The 21,283-nt window shown below is 50.7% G+C and overlaps 1 protein-coding gene and 1 pseudogene across 2 annotated transcripts in view; one reads left to right on the forward strand and one right to left on the reverse strand.

Moving 5' to 3' along the window:
* The window catches only part of DNAH1 (dynein axonemal heavy chain 1), an 84,017-nt gene that overhangs the window by 46,208 nt on the left and 16,526 nt on the right, over window positions 1-21,283 (reverse strand). Inside the window, exons 3-13 of the mRNA XM_082348268.1 lie at window positions 19,348-19,522; window positions 18,741-18,897; window positions 17,678-17,810; window positions 15,191-15,352; window positions 14,415-14,667; window positions 5,121-5,278; window positions 3,863-4,074; window positions 2,871-3,169; window positions 1,315-1,465; window positions 407-600; window positions 86-311 (exon numbers count right to left, since the gene is read on the reverse strand). Coding sequence (XP_082204394.1) covers window positions 86-311; window positions 407-600; window positions 1,315-1,465; window positions 2,871-3,169; window positions 3,863-4,074; window positions 5,121-5,278; window positions 14,415-14,667; window positions 15,191-15,352; window positions 17,678-17,810; window positions 18,741-18,897; window positions 19,348-19,522 — 2,120 coding nt within the window. The remainder of the gene's footprint in view (window positions 1-85; window positions 312-406; window positions 601-1,314; window positions 1,466-2,870; window positions 3,170-3,862; window positions 4,075-5,120; window positions 5,279-14,414; window positions 14,668-15,190; window positions 15,353-17,677; window positions 17,811-18,740; window positions 18,898-19,347; window positions 19,523-21,283) is intronic.
* On the forward strand, window positions 11,410-14,406 carry LOC309608378 (peptidyl-prolyl cis-trans isomerase A pseudogene; annotated as a pseudogene). The gene has a single exon. The product of its transcript is annotated as a peptidyl-prolyl cis-trans isomerase A pseudogene (transcript).

The raw sequence follows: 21,283 nt of genomic DNA on the forward strand, positions 1-21,283 counted from the left end.
CCTGAGCCTCACTCATGGGAGTTCGCTACGTATGCACGGTGTGTGTGCTGGTGCAGTCTCTGGGGCCGGGCAGGTGGGCACCTACATCATCCACCTCCTTGTGCAGGTTCTTAGCCAGGATGTCCAGCATGGAAGTGGCCAGGGCCTTGCACTTCTTGGACAGGCTCTGTTTGACGTTGTCGACGTTGATGTAGAAGGGCCCGATGATGATGATGCTGGGCAACGAGCTGTCCAGGATCTCTTTCTCCTGCAGGTGGGTGAGCACCACCTCCCGCACCTCCTCGGCCGACGGGCACTGCGTCTGGAAGGCCCTGTGGACAACGGGCACCCACGAGGGGCAGAGGGTGGTGAGAGGGTGAGTGGGGGTCACACAGACAGGCAGACACACTCCGACGCACCCACGCACTTGAGGAAGGTGCCAACATCATTGTTGTTCAGTTCCAGGTACTTTCTGTACTCCTTGGCGTAGGCCTGCAGTGGGATCATGGCCTTGCACACAGCATTGGTGATGACGGCCCGCAGCTCCTCCACCAGCAGCTCGTGAAGCCCCACCGACTCCAGCAGGGGGTCACCGCTGATGAAGATGTCCTCCATCACCAGCTGTGGGGCAAGGTGGGGAGGCGCACAGAGCTGGATGGGCCACAGTGCAGGCGGGCAGAAGGGTTGGAGTGTGGTCCAAAGACTGAGTGAGCGGCAGCGTGGCCGAGCATAGACAGCATGGTGGGGGCAGGGCAGAGGGTCTGCTGCCACGTCTCTTAGGTGAGGCTGTGGACTAATACAAGGCGGGAAGGCCCAGGAGGCACACCAAGGGGCAGCATCTTCCTCTGCCTTGCCTGGCTCAGCTCAAGGCCAACGGGACAACCAGGTCACTGATGTCTCTGACTGACCAGCAAGGGACAGAAGAGGGGACTGGAGTTACAGAGGCTGTGGGGCCTGGAGTAGCAGGCTGTGCTGTGGTGACGAATGAGGACCTTTGAGAAGGGGTCCCAAGACTGGAGGTCAGTCTCTGTCTACATCTTGAGTGGAAGAGAGAGGTCAGGAGCTGGATGGGATCTGGGTCAGACATGGCTGTGGCAGAAGTGGGTGAGCGAGCCTAGTTCCAATCGCAGGTCTGACCCTTAGCAGCTATGTGACTTTGGGCAAAACTTCTCCAAGCCTCATCTACAAAATGGGGATGTTAATGGCACCCAGTTCAGCTTGTGGTAAGGACTAAATGAGCTATTCAAGAATTAAAGGGCTGAGCACACTGCCAGCCATGATGAAGTTGAACTGCTCTGACACTGTGGCAGCACCCTGGCAAGAGTGCCGCTGTACCTTCTCCAGCTGGGGCACCGCATGGGTGGCCAGGATGCCCTTGTCAAAGAGGTTGAGCAGAGAAGTCTCAAACTGCTCCAACGGCGTGCTGTAGTGCACCCCTGAGCTGTCCAGCACCAGGTCCACGATGAACAGGGGATTCTTGCGGGGCCTGCAAGGACAGTGGTCGGGCAGATTGTGGGCAGGGGCCTGAAGAGGGCTGCGCACAGGAAGCCCAGTCCCTGCCCTTGCTGCCGGCATTATGGATCTGGAGCTTCTTCATGCATGAGACTTGCCTCTGCCCTCTTCCCAGAAACCTCCAAGTTACCAGAGAGAAAGACCCACACCAACCAGACAGGCTCCTCCATTCCTGCCGCTTGCGCAGAGGCCCATGGGCACCAGGGAGAGGGAGGACGACCTCCCCGCGGTCCTGAGGTCATCAGGGCAGGTTGGAGACGCCCTGGGCACTTGTGGCGTCCACGTTCTCCCTGGGAGCCCACCATCCTTGGCTCCAGACACCCACTACATGCAACGACATTCAAGCCTAGATCCCAGCCGAGCCTCCCCCACACTCTGGATTGCCAACCACCCTGACCTCAAATGAGCATTTCAGACACTCCACGTTCCCTGACTCCCACCAGGGCTCAGTGGACCCCAGGAGTCAGCCTTGTCTCCTCGCCTGCCCTCTTCCCCCTACACATCCTCTCCCCAGCACTACGGCCTATGCACTGCCCCAAATCTGCCCTACCCAGCCCCATCACCCATTGTCTAGACAATGGCAAGAGCCTTGGTCTCACTTCTCTTCTGCCTCACTCATCCTCACAAACCCAGAGCATGGTTTTGGAATATAATTTGGATTGTTACTCCCCTCTGATGGCTGCTGACCACAATTAGAATAAATCCGGCCCCCAAACATGACCACAGGAGGCTCTACATGGTCTGGCCTGGTCCTCGCAACCTCTCCCGAGTCATCCTGACCAGCCCTCCCTGCCTTTCCCTCTCCAGCCGTAGCCACTGGCCTTTCCTTCCATGACAGCCCCAACTTTTCTCTTCCCTCCGTGCCTCCGGGCCCTCCACCTGGTGCCCCCTCCCCACCATCCCCTCATGGCTGGTTTCCTCTGTCTCAGTTCTTGGCTCAGATGCCAACTCCTCCCTGACCCCCTTGGCAACGCCCCCTCTCCTGGATATGTCAGAGGCCCTGCCAAGATCAGCAATGACTGTATCTGTTTGTTTCTTTGATTGCTGTCTGTGCCCATGTGAGAGCAGGGGCCGCACGCCTCTTGTTCCCCTAGAACCCCACCTGATTCATGGCAAGTGCTCAAAAAACATTTCTCAACTGAGGAACTCAGTGACTGACAGAGATGGAGGTCACCAGAAGACACGCCAGGCAGAGCTGCTGGGACATTCCCCAGCAACCAGGGCGGAAGCCAGGCCCACCCTGGTGTCCAGGCCCCAGCAGTGCTGGGCACCCTGCCCCTGGCTGCCCTGGCCCCCCGACCCTGTACCGCCCTAGCCACCGGCGCCTGACAAGGAACAGCTCTGGTGTCGACAGGTGCCTCTGCCCAGCCGAGCCCCACCTGTAGGGGCTGTTTATGAAGTCTTCGCCCCAGACCATGTCGTCGGCGCAGTCGAGCACGCTGCAGCAGGCATCACTGATGAACTGCGCGAAGCTGGCGAGAGAGTCCTGCACCAGGAAGCGCAGCGTGTCCTGCAGCATGTACTTGAGCAGCTCCATCAGCCTGCGCAGCTTTGACATGAGGTACACCTCCCAGTTGGTCTCATAGAGGTTGTACCAGCCCTTGCTCATGTCACGCAGGCTGCTGCGCATGACCACCTTGAGCGTGGTGATCCAGCTGTCCTTGAGGAACATCTGCACCTGCGGTGGCCACAGGTGGCATCATGTGGCTGCCTGAGGGGCACACTGCCCACAGCCACCATGCTCAGGCACTCTCCAGACTCAGATGACCGTGAAGGGATCTCCCCACAACCCCAACTTACTGCCAAGCCCTGCCAACCAACACCCCCTATGACCCCCAGAGACCAGGGCTTCTGGAGGTGGGGGGATGAGGGAGGGAGGGGCAGCAGAAGCAGGGCTTTCCCTCCAGCCAAGGGAGAGACACAGAGACACAGAGAATGAGGCAGAGAGAGAGAGATCGAGGCACAGAGTGGAGCAGAAAGAAGGAGCTTTCCTCCTGGGCCCACTGGTGCCTGTCTCCCATGAGGCTGCACTTCTCCCCCTCACACTCCCATGCTCAGGTAGATATGGGGGTGCATGGGGTTCTTGCTCCCCTTTCCAAGATCGGGAGTCTGCTTCAGAGGCCACCAGTGTTGGGACAGAAGATGACTAGAAAGGGAGACCAGCCTGGTTTTCCTTTTCTCTCTAAGATGAAACACCCGGATGGCACCCGCCCCAGCTTCCCACAAGGTCTAGGAAGAGACAAGGCCTGGTTTTAAGGAAAGCAGGGGCTCTCGGCTGATCAACTCCGGGCTTCCCAGGGCCCCTGTCTGTGCCCATCAGCTCCGAGGCCCTGGCCCGCTATCGCCCTCTGTGCCCTGGATGCCCACGCACCTGGGAGTAGGTCTGTGACTGGATTTGCTCGAACTCCTCTAGGCGGCTGTACTTGGAGAGGCTTGAGTGGAAGAGGGACATAGCGGTCACCTTGCTGCACTCTGCCCGCACCTTGCTGAGGGCCGTGATGACCTCCGACCGTGTGAGCAAGGACACGAAGGTGAAGTCTGCCTTCTGTTCCCGGAATGGGTACTGGGGGACACTCACCAGTCCTGCAGGGATGGGGGCCAAGGGCCAGTGTCAGATGGGCCTTGGATGTACCAGGGGTCAGGGCGGATCTACCGGGTATTGATGGAAGGAACAACTCCTGCCTCCTCCCTGGAAGAGACACCCATGTCCCTGGAACCCCTCTTTCCCCATGGCCTACCTGGGTGACCCCAAGGCTCCGCAGTGAAGTGCCCACTCTGGGGTGGGTAAACCAATTCCCTCCAGGTCACTCTGGATCACAGGCCCCTTCAAGGTGGGTGAGAACCATGGGCTCCCTCCTCACCCCCTCCCACCCAACCTGCACACAACCCCTGGGGCCCATCTGGGGCCTGCCCTGGAGCACCAAAAAAGGAAGACGTGGGCATCAGGCCCCTGGGAGTGCCCATGGTCTGCACCCACCCCAGTTTCCTGGGCACCTCACACACGTGGAAGCTGGGGCAGGGATCAGAGAGCTCCAAGCAAGGAGCTCTGAGACTCGGTCTGCCACATGTCAAACGGAGCTGCGGCAATGCCAACCTACTCTTGCTACTGGAGGAAGAAAAGGACTGCATGTCCCTAGGTCAGAAAATCAGAGCACTTTTCATCCACTTCTGGACAACTGCTTTCCTAGTCCATGTTTACCTTGCCACTTCTGCACCACTCAGACTACTATTTTTAAAAGAGCCTTCAGGGACTTCCCTGGTGGTCCAGTGGGTAAGATTCTGCGCTCCCACTGCAGGCGGCCCAAGTTCGATACCTGGTCGGGGAACTAGATCCTGCATGCATGCCGCAACTAAGAAGTCCACATGCCTCAACTAAAAAGATCCCGCACGCCACAACTAAGACCCGGCACAGCCAAAATAAATAAATAAATAATAAATATTTTAAAATAAAAATAATAAATCAAAGAGCCTTCTTCTACCCCCACCCCCATGACCCCAACCCCCAGCTCTCCAGGCAGGTAGGAAAAGAAGGTGATGAATGCTGGGGACAGGGGAGGTCCCAGAGGGAGGGGCAGGAGGGGCTCTGGCTGGGGGTGGCCACGGGCCCGCCTCTGTCTAGCCAGCGTCACCTTGCTTGGGCACCTTCTCCTCCTCTTCCTTAGGCAGGGTCACATAGGAGAACGTCTTGGGCTTGGAGGAGATGATTTTGTCAAAGTTGATCTTGTTCATGCTGCGCTCGTAGTCCAGGTTCACTTCTCTGGAGAGATTGCTGAGGTGCTCCAGAACCCTGCCCATGTGGAGCCGACAGGGCGGAATCAGGGGGGCCCCACACCCCCACACACACTATGGGCCAGCTGGGCCCCAGGCTCTGGGGACACGAGTTTGGGGCATCCCTTCTGCATTCCTGGGCACACCTCCTACCTGGCCCCCAGCCACCAGCACCCGTTGTGCCTCTTCTATGCCACCCCCGCCCCCAGGATCACATCAGTCCCTGAGTCTGCCCATTTTGCTTCCCACTCTTCACTGATCTCCCTGCCGCCCCCTCTTGCCCCCTTAAAACCCATTCTCCGCTTGGCAGGAAAAAAAAAGATATTTTAAACATGTAAATGGTCAAGCCAGTCCTCTGCTCAAAGCCCTTCCCTGACTCCTCTCTCACTGCAGGCCCGTGAACGCGTTCCTTCTTACCGCCTGCGCCTGCCTCATGGCGTCCGGCCTCCGTCTCCAGTGTCTCCCAGGCTACAGCGCCCTCTCTGGTCCACTCCGGCTGCATTAACCCCCTACTGCTCCTCACGTCCCCCAGATGTGTCTCCACCTCTCAGCTTCGACACCATTGTTCCCTCAACCAGAATCCTCTTCTCCCCTTGCACTGTAGGCCTCAGCTCAAATGTTCACCCCAGCAAGGGCTTTCCTCACCACCTGATGTAAAGCAGCCCCTCCAAGACATCTCTATTCCCTTACCTTGCTCTGTCATCACAGTACCCATCAGAACCCAGACACCCAGCTTTCTCACTGCCTGTCTTCCTGGCTAGACCGAGAGCCCTTTGTTGGGGGTGCTCACCACTGTGCCCCAGTCCTGGCACAAGATAGGTACCTGCCACACACGTGCCTGGCCGCCTGACAGATATCCAATGCCTCCTATCTGCACCTCACTTTTGCTCCAGATTTGTTCCTTTCTCACATGACTCAGGGGAAGATGAACCATCCCCAGCTCCAGGGGTATATCTCAACTAGTCTACGTTGATCCTGGTGGGGCTTGTCCCGACTGTAATTGTTTAGGCGTGGCTACAGGACCCAGTTGTGACTGACCAGTGACTGATGCAGAGATATAGAATCAAGCCCCCTTGTCCTGTCTCCCTCAGGACAAACTCTGTGGTGTCATTCATGCTCCAGAATTCCCCGTGGGATCAGAGGCTAGCTTCTCCTAAAACCCCACCTCTGCCTAGATGCTTCCTCCATCTTATCCTGCCTCCTTCTCTTGCTTGTAGATTCTCCTGAGAGGATTGCATCAAAAAATCACTTGTACATGAATCTCTGAAACAGGCTCTACTTCTAGGGAATCTAATCCACAGCAGGAGTCAATGGACTCTGGACCTTGTGCTTCTGAAACTGCTGCTGCCATCTTCCCTGAGGACGAAGCCAGCAGACACCAGACAGAACCCTGAGGTCCAAGCCTGGGATGTCCTGCATCAGATTTCTTGTTACATGTAAAGAAATGAATTTCCCTGTTTTCTAAGCCAATCTGAGCCAAGCCTCTTTGTAATTTATAGCCAAAGATACTCTAAATAATATAAAACTCAAGAAATGGAATTCTGGACAACCATGATAATGATGGCCACGTCAATTCAACTCTCCCAGCACACTTTTTAAAAAAAGAGAAGAGGAAAAGAAAAGCAAGAAAAACAAATAGCGCTACCCAAAACGTACACCTTTAGCATAACTAGAATAAAGAGAATGTCCAAACTCACATTATCTTCAAGTAGAAAAATAAACATCAACTCCCAGTGCACTCTCACTCACACTCCAGCTGCAAGCCTTCATGGAGAACAAGGGCAGTCCAGGAAAAACTGTGCAGAAGAGTGGTGTATGGTATCCCCCATATGGACCTAAAATCCTTCCAGAAAGAGAAAGTCTCTCCTAACTGCAAAAACAAGAGTCCCGGTAAATCACAGCACTTACTAAAAGGAAGGGATTTAGCTGCATGTGTTCAAGGCAGGATTCTCTGAAAGGCATGACTTATGAGGGGGGAAGGTAAAAGGAAAGAAGAGGAATCCTTTGGAGATTGGAGGGTGAGGGAGAAAGAAATAAAAGTGAAAATTAGAGTCCTGCAAGAGAGAACAAAAAATTTGGAAGACACATGACCCTTCCCCCCAACACCCGCCCCCCTACATGGCCATTTATTAAAAAAACAAAAAAACCCAAAAAAAACCAGTTTGCTATACTAACAGAGGAGGGCGCCCTGGGACTAGAAATCTTGTAGATCTTTACAAATCAATGAAATGAGTAGGTGAAAGACTACATTTACATAAAGCTACTATAAGAAAAAGAAAGAAAACACCTTAATTGATGAAAATTCTCACACACCCCACAAAAAAAAGACAAAGCAGAAGAAAACTAATACAACACTTCAAACTAAAGTAAACCTCTTCAAACAAGTATTTGGGCATATGAAAAATAAAACACAGAAATAGGCAAATAACAGGAAGAAAAGAAACGATATTTAATTGGACTCAGTGGAAAAAAATGGAAGAAACTAAATTATCTTATGAAGGAAAGCTAAATTACAAGTTGGCCATGGAATAATACAGTCAAATTAAAAAGGTAATAAAATACATTTAAGAAAGTCACGAATAAAACCAAGAGAATGAAAATGAGAAAAAGAACAGAAAAGGATCAGAAAGTAGCTGAATTAGAAACAAAGAAGAAGCAACACGACAGATAAATGGATAGATAGATAGAATGGAGTCTCTGATGAAGAGAAACAAAACAATGGAACAGAACTAATATTTAAAACTACAATTCAAGAATATTTTCCAGAAATAAAAGAATATCTGAATTTATACATTTAAAAGGCCCATTGTGTACTTGGGAAAAAATATGAGAATGATCAACTCTAGGACATACCCTAGTAAAATGATTAGGCTTTAAAGATGAAAAAAAAAAATCTCCAAGGTCTCCAAGGAAAAAAAAATCAAACAACTTACAAGAGAAGGGGACTTTGACATCAGATGTCTCAAAAGCAACATACAAAGCAAGACAACAAGAGTTGTCTATGCAAATATATTTTAAAAACTAGGTAACATGGATAATTTTCTAGAGAAACAAAGTATATCAAAATTGACTCCATTAGAAAAAAGAAAGCTTAAATAGATCAAATTTCTGTAGAAAAATAAAGTTATAGAAAAACTAGAAAAGCCCCATGTCCAAATGGTTTTACAAAAGAATGACCACACAGCCCCAATGCAACATAAATTGTTCCAGAGTACTGAAAAAGATGGAAAATGTCAAAATTCTTTATATGAAGCAAGTATAACTTTGCTTCAAACCTGTTTAAAGAAGTACAAAAAAAAAATTGCAAGCCAATATCACATATCAATGATAAAGTTCTAAATAGCATATTAATGGACAAAATCTAATACCACATTAAAAATGATACACGGGGCTTCCCTGGTGGTGCAGTGGTTAAGAATCTGCCTGCCAATGCAGGGGACACGGGTTCGAGCCCTGGTCTGGGAAGATCCCACATGCCACAGAGCGGCTGGGCCCGTGAGCCACGACTACTGAGCCTGCGCGTCTGGAGCCTGTGCTCCGCAATGGGAGAGGCCGCGACAGTGAGAGGCCCGCGCACCGCCATGAAGAGTGGCCCCCGCTCGCCGGAACTGGAGAAAGCCCTCGCACAGAAATGAAGATCCAACACAGCCAAAAATAAATAAATAAATTTATTTTAAAAAAAAATGATACACCATGGTTAAGTGGGATTTATTAAAGGATTGCAAGGTTGTCTCAATATTAGGAAATCAATTAATATAATTCACCATGTGAATAGATCTAAGGAGACAAACATATGATTATCTCCATGGTACTTAAATAGCCTGTGACAAAAAAAAAAAAATTAAGAAAACAGAAATCAGCAGCTACATTATTAAATAAACAAAAACCTAAAGCTAGCATTTTTCTTAAGGGAGAAACACTAGAGGTATTTCCACTAATATTAAGAACAAGGTAATGATGCCTACTGTCTCCACTACTATTCAGTATTGTACTGGAGGTATTAGAAAATGCAATTAGACAAGAGAAAGTAATTAGAGGAATAAGAATTGGAAAATAATAAGTAAAACTATCTCTATTTACAGATAGTGTGCACTTAGAAAGCCCTAGAGAATCAATGATAAACTCAAACATTAAATGATTTCAGGAAGGTAACAGGATGTAAATTGGCATAAAGAAATCAATCAATAGACGTAAGAGTAGAGAAAGCCCATTTATAATAGCAACAAAGAAGATAAAATACTTAGAAATAGGCAAAACTTATATGAAAAAAACTTTAAAGCACTACTGAAAGACACAGAAGTAGACTTGAACAAATGGACAAACATTCCTTGTTCTTGGATAGGACAACTCAGGATCCCAAAGATGTCAGCTATACCTAAGGTAATTTAAAAATATAATGCTATCACAATAAAAATACCAAGCGTTTTAAAAGTACAGCTAGACAAGTTGATACTAAAGCTCATATGAGGAAATAAGCGTGCAAAGTCCCTATCAAAATCCCAACAACTTTTTTTGCAGAAAGAGAAAAATTCATCCTAAAATTCATATGGAATCTCAAGGGACCCCCAAATAGCCAAAACAAACTTGAAAAAGAACAAAGTGGGAAGATTCACACTTTTTAATTTCAAAACTAATTACAAACCTACAGTAATCAAAATATGTGGTACTGGAATAAAGACAGACTGATAGACCAACGGAATAGAAAAGACAGCCCAGAAATAAACCCTCATATATATATATAGTCAAATGATTTTCAACAAGGGTGCCAACATCATTCAATGGGGAAAAGACAGCTTTTTCAACACATTGTCCTGGGAAAACTGCATATTCACATGCAAAAGAATGAAGTTGGACCCTTACCTAAGACCATATGCAAAATTTAACTCAAAATGGATCAAAGATCTGAACATAAGATCTAACACTGTAAAACTCTTAAAAGAACACATGGGGGCTTCCCTGGTGGCGCAGTGGTTGAGAATCTGCCTGCTAATGCAGGGGACATGGGTTCGAGCCCTGGTCTGAGGAGATCCCACATGCCACAGAGCAACTGGGCCCGTGAGCCACAATTACTGAGCCTGCGCGTCTAGAGCCTGTGCTCTGCAACAAGAGAGGCCGCGATAGTGGGAGGTCCGTGCACCGTGATGAAGAGTGGCCCCCGCTTGCCACAACTAGAGAAAGCCCTCGCACAGAAACGAAGACCCAACACAGCCATAAATAAATAAATTAATTAATTAAAAAAAAAAAAAAAGAACACATGGAAGAAAGCTTCATGACATTGGATTTGGTAATGATTTCTTATACATGACACAAAGTCACAAGCAATAAGGAAAAATAGACAAATTGGACTTCACCAAAATGAAAACCTTTGTGTCCTAGTTACACAAAGGACACTATCAACAGAATAAAAAGGCAACCCATGGAATGGGAGAAAATATCTTCAAATCACATATCTGATAAGGGATTAATATCCAGAGTATATAAAGAACTAAAACGTGACAACAAAAAAACAACTGGGGACTTCCCTGGTGGTCCAGTGCTTAAGAATCCACCTTCCAAAGCAGGGGACACGGGTTAGATCCCTGGTCAGGGAACTAAGATCCCACATGCCACAGGGCAACTAAGCCCGTGCGCCACAACTAGAGAGGCCGCGTGCCACAACTAAAGAGAAGCCCATGCGCTGCAACGAAAGATCCCACGTGCCAAAACTTAGACCCGACACAGCCATAACTAACTAACTAACTAACTAAATAAATAAATAAACTAACTAACTAACTAAATAAATAAAAACAACTAGATTTGAATATAGGCAAAGAATTTGAATACACATTTCCCCAAAGAAGAATATACAAATAGCCAATAAGCACATGAAAAGAAGTGCTTAACATCACTAATCATTAGGAAAATGCAAATAAAAATCACAAGGAGATACCACTTCACATCCTTTAGGATGGCTACTCTAAGGAAAAAAAAAACAGAAAATAGAAAAGTGTCAGTGAGGATATGGAGAAATTTGAACCCTTGTGCCCTGCTGCTAGGAATGTAAAATGGTGCAGCTGCTATGGAAAACATGTTGGTGGTTTCTCAAAAAATTAAAAATAGGGCTTTGCCGACACCACCGATGCCACCTGAAGCCACCCTGCACTACCCACCATGGTCAACCCCAGTGTTCTTTGACATTCGCTGTTGATGTGGCCTTGGGCCATGTCTCATTTGAGCTGTTTGCAGACAAAGTTCCATAGACAGCAGAAAACTTGAGTGTTCTGAGCACTGAGGAGAAAGGATTTGGTTATATAGGTCCCTACTTTCACAGAACTATTCCAGGGTTTATGTACCAGAGTGGTGACTTCACATGCCATAATGGCACTGGCAGCAAGTTATCTACAAAGAGAAATTTGATAATAAGCATCACTCTCGAGCATATGGGTCTTCACATCTTGTACATGGCAAATTCTGGACCCATATAAATGGTTCCCAGTTTTTCATCTACACTACCAAGACTGGGTGGTTGGGTGGCAAGCACGTGGTCTTTGGCAAGGTGAAAGAGGGCATGAATATTGTGAAAACCATGGAGTGCTTTGGGTCCAGGTTTGGCAAGACCAGCAAGAAGCTCACCATTTCTGACTGTGGATAACTCTAATAAATTTGACTTGTATTGTATCTTAACTATCAGACCATTCCTTCTCTCATTTGCTCATAATAGCCTATAATCTTTGTGCTCTCACTGCAGTTTTTTGGGTTCTAAGTTTTCCTTATCCCCTTCCAAGTCTAGCTGGATTACAGAATTAAGTTTATGATTATGAAACAAAAACTAAACAACAACAAATAGAATTACCATATGATCTAGTAATTCTACTTCTGGGTTTATACCCAAAAGAACAGAAAGCAGGGACATGAAGTTATCTTTGTATACCCATGTTCACAGCAGCATTATTCATAATAGCCAAAAGATGGAAGCAATCAAGTGTCTATCAACAGATGAATGGATAAACAAAATGTGGTATATATGTACAATGGAATATTATTCAGCCTTAAAAAGGAAGGGAATTCTGACACGTGCTACAACATGGATGATACTGAAAGGCATTATGCCAAGTGAATGCAGGATTCGCAAAAGGATAAGTATATATGATTCTACTCATATGACGTACTTAGGGTAGTCAAATACAAAGAGTACAATAGAATGGTGGTTGCCAGGAGCTGGGGGAGAGGGGAATGGGGTCTTACAGTTTAATGGGTACAAAGTTTCACTTTGGGATGATGAACATTCTGTGGATGGATGGTAGTGATGGTTGGACAACAATATGGATGTACTTAATGCCACTGAGCTGTACACTTAGAAATAGTTAAAATGGTGAATTTTGTATTATGTATATTTTACCATATACATAATGGCCCTATGAGACATTAAAACATACTGTAAAATATCTATAATTAAAACTTTAGTGGGACTTCCCTGGTGGTGCAGTGGTTAAGAACCCGCCTGCCAATGCAGGGGAGACGGGTTCGATCCCTGGTCTGGGAAGATCCCACATGCCGCGGAGCAACTAAGCCAGTGCACCACAACTACTGACACCGCGAGCCACAACTACCGAAGCCCGCGTGCCTAGAGCCCGTGCTCCACAACAAGAGAAGCCACTGCAATGAGAAGCACGCGCACCGCAACAGAGTAGCCCCCACTCACTGCAACTAGAGAAAGCCCGCGCACGGCAACGAAGACCCAACGCAGCCAAAAATAAATAAATAAAAATAAATAAATCTATTAAAAAAATTATAGAAAAAAAAACTGTAGCACAAGTGCATAAATGGACAAACAGAACAATGGAATAGAACAGAAACTCCGGAAATAGACCCAAGTACACATGGAAATTAGTGTATGATAAAGGTGGCCACAAATATCAAAGATTACTTAGTAGAGTTTTTCCTCCAAAGGGTATAGATTACCAATTGAAACTACTTTCTGTGTATTCCAGGACTGAGCAAATAAGTAAATATACTATGAGGAATCAAAGCCAATTTTCTTTTAGAAAAAGAAGTAACAAATATGTACAAGTGAGAATGAGCCCCGTGGTTTGAAGTCAACATGAAGGTATCAGTATGAACTCATGTTTTTTAACAGATAGATATATAATAGATAGATAAAGACATGTGCATGGAGGTTATATGTAACATAATGTAATATAAGAATATATGGTATGAGGGGCTTCCCTGGTGGTGCAGGGGACAGGGGTTCAAGCCCTGGTCCGGGAAAATCTCACATGCAGCAGAGCAACTAAGCCCGTGCGCCACAACTACTGAGCCTGCTCTCTATAGCCGGCAAGCCACGACTACTAAGCCCACATGCCGCAACTACTGAAGCCTGTGTGCCTAGAGCCCGTGCTCTGCAACAAGAAAAACCACTGCAATGAGAAGCCCGCGCACCGCAACTACTGAAGCCTGCGCGCCTAGAGCCTGTGCTCTGCAATGAAGAGTAGCCCCCGCTAGCCACAACTAGAGAAAGCCTGCACGCAGCAGCAAAGACCCAACGCAGTCAAAAATAAATTTAAACAAAAGTTTAAAGAATATATGATATGATATAAAATAAATAAATAATATATATATCTTAGATCTATCTGCTCTAAGGACCTCAAAGTATTGATTTCCCAGTAGCAATGAGCGCATCTTAATGTCAAAATCTTAGCTTCTAAATACCATTCCCCACCAAGAGGAACCAGGGTTCCTTGGGGAAACAGCTGATTTCAGGGCTGGGTCTGGGAAAGTAAGATGAGCCTGGAACTTCTTGCTGTGCCAGAAAGTAAAAGCATACTCAATGAACAGTAAGAACATATCAAACGGACACAGGAATCAGCCTGAAGAGGCTCCCACTGGCCAAAGCTGGGACAATTTGAGCATCAAAATTAAAAATGGTAGTAACAGATTATAACCCTTGGAATAAAATTAAGAATCCATGAGTCCATAGTGATAATGAGAGATCTGGAGATGAACAAGAAATTGTTTGGGGCCCAAGAAGTCCATAATGCAGTGGGCAAGACAGCCCCAAACAGATGAGCATGGAGGGAGCATCACCCCTCCCCCACTGGGCAGCACCACTTCCCCACTGGACAGCTCCCTGGAGGACGTGCTGCTCTGGTGTGGGAAAGGGTCTGGGGGGTACTCACGAGGGCCCTTTGCGCATCCGAGGTGTGCTCATGGCCCACTGCTTGATCTTGCTCAGGCTCTGCTCATTGATGAGCCGCTGGCCCTCGGAGGGCATGCAGTCCACATACAGGTTGTATAGCAGCAGCGCCTCTGTGTTCTTGCGCAGGGCGTTGGCCTGGACCACACGTTGTGTGAACACACGTGGGTCCTCAGCACAGAAGAGAAGCTGGATCCTTGGCACCCAGTACTGGCAGATAAGGAGGGGCGGCCTTCCTGGAGTCGGGTGGAGGGAGAAAGGAACATGCAGTGGGGCCCTCTGGGCAGGAGCACTGGATTCCAGCCTGGCTCTGCCACTGATGCGTGGTGGCTCTGAGCAAGTGACCCCATCACATCTGTGAAATGGGTATGACAACACTCCCTGAACTGCCCACGTCACAGGTTGTCATGGATGGATGTGAAAGTGCTTTGTAAACCGTAAAAAGCTGTGTACAGACAAGGAGCTATACAGGGGTGGCTATTCAAGTGCTCATTCCTGATGCCACACCCAGGGCAGACATCACTAATTGTTGGGCCTCAGAGTTGGCATATCAAATAATGGCCAATTGCCCTTCCTGGGGTCTCTGAGTGATGCGTCCTCTGGTTCTCACTGGTTGGGGGACAGACAGCCCCAGGACAACAGAGCAAGGGGGCATTCAGACCCGAGCTGGCTATAACCTGGGCAGGGGTTGGCCTCAGTCACAGGCCAGGCCGGGCCTGAGCTGGGGGTCTGCCTGAGGCAGGGGCAGGGACCTTGTACCTTCAGCCATTACCCCTCCATTCAGGATGGGCTTCCCCATCTCATCTCGCACCAAACCATCCTCATTCGTCTTGTGCACTAGGTACAGCTCCTTCTCCTTGTCGTAGTCCAGGACGCCGACATCGCACCATTTGTACGTCAGCTTCTGACTCTTGGGGTCCTCTGAAACAGGAGGGGAGCCCACCAGTGCTCCCTGCCATGGGGTGGGAAAAGGCCCCTGCATGGGGGCAGCGGGTGCTAGGAAAGGTCTCAGTGGTCACTAGTCTGGCCTCTCTCCCACCATGCAGAGTGGGGAGCCTGCTTCCTCCCAGCTGAGCTTGCCTCTGGGGAACCAGGCAGGTCTCTCTGCCCTGATGCTCTGCATGACTCCATCAGGGCAGAGAAAGACACAGGCCAGCAGGGCTGGGACAGGAGGCAGGAAAGCCCCAAGCAAACAGGGGCTTGTTTGCTTAGTCCTTGTTTGCCTAGCCCTGTCCGAGGATCTAGGTGTAAAGCTCATCAAGTCTGAACTGGACCCCTTCAAGGCCGAGGGAAGCACTTAGGCTGCGTGTGGCAGCTGAGCCCCCGGGCTCCTCCCATCAGGGCAGGGCAGGGTAGAAGACTGCTTCCCTGCAATGGCCTCAAAGTGGGCCTCAGTGGCTGTTTGGCCAGAATGGGCCTCCCACCTTCTCCCTGGGCTGAAAGCCTTTGACTACTCCAGCTCACCTCTTGCCACTGCCTCCCTCACTCGTTCCTCTCCAGCCACACTGGATGTCTGGCTATTCCTATGACTTTGGAGCTTGCTCCTGCCTCAGGGCCTTAGCATTGGCTGTGTCTTCTGCCTGGAACAGTCTTCATCCAGGTCACCTCGATGCTGGCTTGTTCCCTGCTCAAGTGGCTTCTCCTTGTAGAAGCATCTCTGCCTAAAATAGCACCTTTGCCCCAGGCACTTTCTGACTTGTTACCTTGTTTGTGTGTCTCACAAAGCCTAAAGTCATACTGTGTATGCATCTTCTCCCGGCTGGAATTCCAAAGAAATGCTCCCACTGACTGATGCCAGGTAGATAAGTGAAGGAGGCTGCTGTGGGATATACCTCACCAGCTTTGGCTTTGTTTTGCTTTCCCTCCTCTTCCTAATTAGTTTCCTTTTTGAAAATGCTGACCTTGTCTTGACTCAGCTTAAAGGAAAAGATGTCACAAGAAGCCCCCAGCAGAAAGCAGAGGTCTCTGGCAGAAACGCTCCACCATTAGTGCTGCCACCCAGGGCCAGGGCCCATATGAAGCGGTGCAAGCAGAAGCACTTCAGGGAAGCCACTACCTGGTACATTTAAGGTTAATACAGCCCCAAACCTTCTGTTTTTATCACCAGGAATTGGAGATCTGGGAACAATTGAGTTAAATTATTTTTGTAATTAAGTCCAAAGTAAAGGGAACATTCTGGGTTTCTTATCTAGTTCAAAGAAATTGATTCTAGCATTAACATGTTTTTAAACTGAAACATAAACTTACAGCTTGCACAACGGACTCGCTGTGGGGCCCCTGGAGGCTGAGCAGTCTGAAAACCAGCATGGCTCTCACAATCCTATCTCTCGCCTGGGCGCCGGCCCACTGGGCCCACTCCCCACTCCACAGCGGCATATCCACGCACTGGGCAGGGAGCAGAGAGGCCTTCGCCCTGCACATGGGGACAGCCACCTCCAATCTCATAACCCAGACCTTCCTAGGATGCCTACATAGAGAGTAGTCATGCCAGCCATGGTGGCAGGCCAGGGTGGTGACCGTGGAAGGTCAGCCTGGCAGACAGCAGCAAACTGGAGAGAGCTTCCACGACCGCCAGGGCAGACCTGGGGCCAAAGGAGGGGCAGACACAGACAAGGGCAAGATATGGCAAATCTGTGCAACATCAGTGTGGGGATGTGTGTGTGGGTGTGTCAGCGGTTGTGAATGGGTGACAGTAGGCATGTGTGTGTGTGGTGAAAATGTGTATATGAGTGCAACTGTGTGTGTGTGTGAGGGACGGTGGGTGAGTGTGACAGTGGGCTTATGAACGTGTGTGTTTGAAAGCAAGTGTGTGAGTGTGAGTGTGTGACAGTGTGTGTGTTGTCCATGCAGAGGTGAAAGCCAAGAGGCCACAGTTATAGGTGGAGCAATGCGGTTTCTGGGGCAGGGGATGGAAAGGCTTGAATTGTGCCCCTTATACACATTTGAACATGTCTAATAAGCTTGCATATTTTTCATTGCCAATAAATCAAAGACTTTTTTTTTTAACATTAGACACCGTCCAGCTGTCCCTTCCCCAGCCCACCCACCCATGTCATCCCTGGTCCCTGCATTTCCTTCTATGCGGCCAGCCTGCTGGCCTGTATCCCAGCTGAGAGGCCTCAAAAGGTGGGGCCCCCACCTCCCATGGTTGAGGCCCCAGGGCAGTCTAGGAGTCTACGGCTGGGCTGCCAGGACAGGATGGTGCAGACAAGATCCTGTCCCCCTGCCCTTGCTGGCCCTGCTCACCGTGCCCCAGGAAGTCATCGGTGGGCAGGAGGGCTTTTCCGGGGACAGGTTTCCTGTTCTGAGACCCTGGCTCCAAGCCCATGTTGATCCACTCACTGGGAGTCCGGCAGTCAAACTCCTCATTGTCAAATATCTGGAAGAAAACAGCAGATGCTGGGAGGAGGCGGCTCGCCCCTGGTGGACCCAGTGGGCTGGGCATGCCAGAGGGTAGGGGTGCCTGAGTAGGCCCCTCCCCAGATGCAGAAGCTGAAGACTGGGGCCCAGGGGCCTGAGTGCCTCCTCTGCTGCTCACAGGGGTCTGTGGAGTCTGGCTCTATGAAACCCTGTCCAACCAAGCCACACTGAGGTTCAAGCAGAGGGGTATCTGGGGACTCAGAGCAGGATATGGGCTCTCCCCCACCACTGGCCAGGATCACCCAGCTCAGGTCCAAGGGAAGCGGTGGCCCTTGGATTTTTCTGAGCACCCACCAGACTCAGAAACAATGGAGGTTCAGGTTGTCAGAAGGCCATCTTTATAGGGTGATATGCAACTCTGTCTCCCCATAGGGACCACCAGGCAAGAGATACTCAGGACCATGGAGAGGAAGGGCAGGGAAGTGGGTGAAAACCAGAGCAGGCTACGCTCCCTCCTTCTCCTCTGGACTCAGTTTCCCCATTGGTACCCCAAAGGGGCTACAATGGTGCCTTCCTCCACCCCAGGTCTCCCCATCCCAGTGACACCAGACGCAGTAGTCAGGAAGGCCTGAACACTACTCCACAGTCCAACTGGGCTGCTTCTTGGTGCCCGTGGGTGGGGTGGGGACAGAGCTCATGTACACAGGGTTCCCAGGCTCCCAGGGAAGAAGCAGGGAATCAGCATCCCAGGGGTCCTGGGGCCCCTCCTGCCCCAGCCTAGGATGTCTGAAACCCCAGGAGTGGGGGTAGCGCTCTGACTATGCAGTTGTCCTGTTTGACAAGTGAGTGCTTGTGATTGCCATGGGATCCCCTTTTGAGTCTGATCCCTCTGCTGGAGTCCTGCACCCCCATCTCCTGACCATCAGCCCTCTGTGGAAGCTGGACTCACCTTCAGTGGGAGATAGATGGGGAAGAGCGGGTCATGACCCTGCTCAATGGTCTGGGGGTGGTGGGGGTCTGGGTGCCTGGGCATGAGCTTGTCGGAGTCAATGCCCTCGCTGGCCAGCAGCTGCTCAATGTCCAGGCTCAGGTACAGCCGCTTCCTCCTGGCCGAGGGCGACAAGGAAATCTCATGACAGCTTGGCTCGTGTGAGGTGTCTCCATGGGGGTCAGCAAGGGCCCAGGGAGTTGAGGCAGTAGGGGTGTGGCCCAATGACCCCTCCAGGGCCCTCCGCCCTTCTGGGACTCATCAGGAAGTGGAATGGTGGCTGGGGCTGGCGTCCTGGACCCCAACTGCCCTTGCATCCTGCCTGTCAGTTCCACCAAATTGACTTAAATGCCACCCTCCCTGATTCCACAGCAAGGAAAGCAACTCGTTCCTATTAAGAAACCAAAGGGCTAGAAGATTTGATTTGAACACTTGCACACAGATCCATCTTAGTAACCTCTGCCATGAGGATGACCACCTAGTTGTCTACTGTCCCTCATCCCTTGAGGTGGGTGGATGCCACCTCCCAGAGGGCAGGCCCTCCCACTGCTCACCCAACCATACCTACCTCTCAATCTCAATCTTGCGGGGGCACTGGCCCGGCAGCACCAGGTAGGGCACCTGCACCTTGGGCTCATAGGCCTGCAGCGGGAAGTCAGTCTGGATGAGCAGCTTGGTGGTAGACCCGATGTGCTGATGCTCCAGGCGCTCCTCGAAGTTCTCAGGAACCTCAAAGGTTCTGACTGTGGGCAGGGGCAGGGGCAGGAGCTGCAGGGGCTCAGGCTGGGGCCCAACACCCCCAAAACACAGTGCTAGGCAGGTACCAGGCATGCAGCTTTGGGGCATGGGAAGCTCAGAGCTGGCCTGTGGCAGGGAGAAGCCAGATGTGCACCGGGCTCCCAAGGGATCATGAGCCTGGAGGACAAGGGCCTCCGGAAGGTCTGTTTTGGTCCTGCTCTCCCTGCCCAGAGCCAGCATGCTTGACCATTCCCCTCCTTTCTGCCCACAGCCCTGGTGCCAGCGGCTTTTGCTCAAGCCAGATGCTGAATCAAACTACCAGTGAGGATTAGAGCTGGATAGGAAGGCGAAGTGGTAGCTCCCTGCATGTCTGGGATGGGTTCCTGCCATCCCTACCCCAGAGGCCCTCCCAAGCATCTCTGGGTCTGAATGCCATTCACTCACTGGGACTGTTTCCAGACTCAAGACATCCTGGATACTGTAGGAGTGGGTGGCACCGCCACTCCACCCCCAGGGGACCCTCAAGTCACAAAATGGCCACCCCTCCTTAGACAGGCTTCCATTCCAGGTCTGAGGACAAGGGAGCTGGTGAAGAGAGATCCATTGATAGGGTGACGTTCCAGTTTCCCGGGACTCAGGATGTTAAATGGGAAGGAAAGTCTCAGGCAAGCCAAGACCATAGCGGTGGGGACGGGGGTGCAGGAAAATGTTTCGGGGATGAGAGCCACCTTTCCCAGGGCCTGGGTGGGCTCTGGACAGCTCAGTGATGGCTCCGAACAACTCCCCTGGGAGGCCCTAGTAACCCCCTCCTTGGGCCTCACGTCTCTGGGGTCAAGATGCAGTCACACCACAGGAGGGTCTACCTTGGGGGTACCCACTGGGGCTCTACAGAAGCTTCCAGAGGCTGAGCAGAGGCCATCCACCTGCAGCTAAGTCAGCTCTCTTACCAGAGCTGTCAGGTGCTCGGGGAACCCCACGCTACCAAAATGGCCCGGCCCAGGGGCAGTTTTCAGATTCCTAATCATCTGCTCTTGAGCCTATGGGTCCATAACACATTCCACACCCAGGATCATGAATTCCTGGACCTGGCCCTGCGTCTCAGGAGCCAAGAAGGAGCCAGGGTGAGGACAGCAAAGCCCGGCCCCCGCCCCTGCTGGTCCGGGAGCCCTAGGCAGGCTTCCCAGGCCTTCACGTAGCCTTCTGCCAAGAGCTCTGACGGCCACGAGCCCTGACTGCCACCACCCTGTGACCCTGCCGGGCTGCTCTTCCTCACGTGGGTGGGGCCACAGAGCTGCTGACCAGCCCTGCCCCCATCCCTGCCATGGATGGCAGAAGCCCCATTCCCAGCTCCCCCGCAGCCCTCGATCTGTGGTTTGTAACCATTTTCTGGGCCACAGATACTTGTGAAACTGCTGACCACAATAGGCCGGATCCTCAGATCACTGCACAGAGGCACGTACATGTGATGTTTCCTATGCCACTTTTGGGGATTCACAGGCCCCCAGGAGGACTGTGGGTCTCAAGAAGACAAATCTGGACAGTGCCAGCACAGAGCCAGGCCTCTCCTGGGGATAGAGTGGAAAGGCAGACAGCTGGGACCATGCAGCTTCTGGACCTGATCGAAAGGGCGTCCTGTCCGCTGGCCAGCCAGGAGGGCCCCCCCTCCAGATCCTCACTGCCTCTCAGGGCCCCACCCAGCTTGCTGCCTCTCCTGGAGCCGCCCTCTCCTCCCCTCTGCCACTGGGGACTGGCCCGCGCCCTGCAGA

The sequence above is a fragment of the Balaenoptera borealis genome (genome assembly GCF_965194805.1).
Source record: "Balaenoptera borealis genome assembly, chromosome: 12".
In the NCBI taxonomy this organism is placed as follows: Eukaryota; Metazoa; Chordata; class Mammalia; order Artiodactyla; family Balaenopteridae; genus Balaenoptera; species Balaenoptera borealis.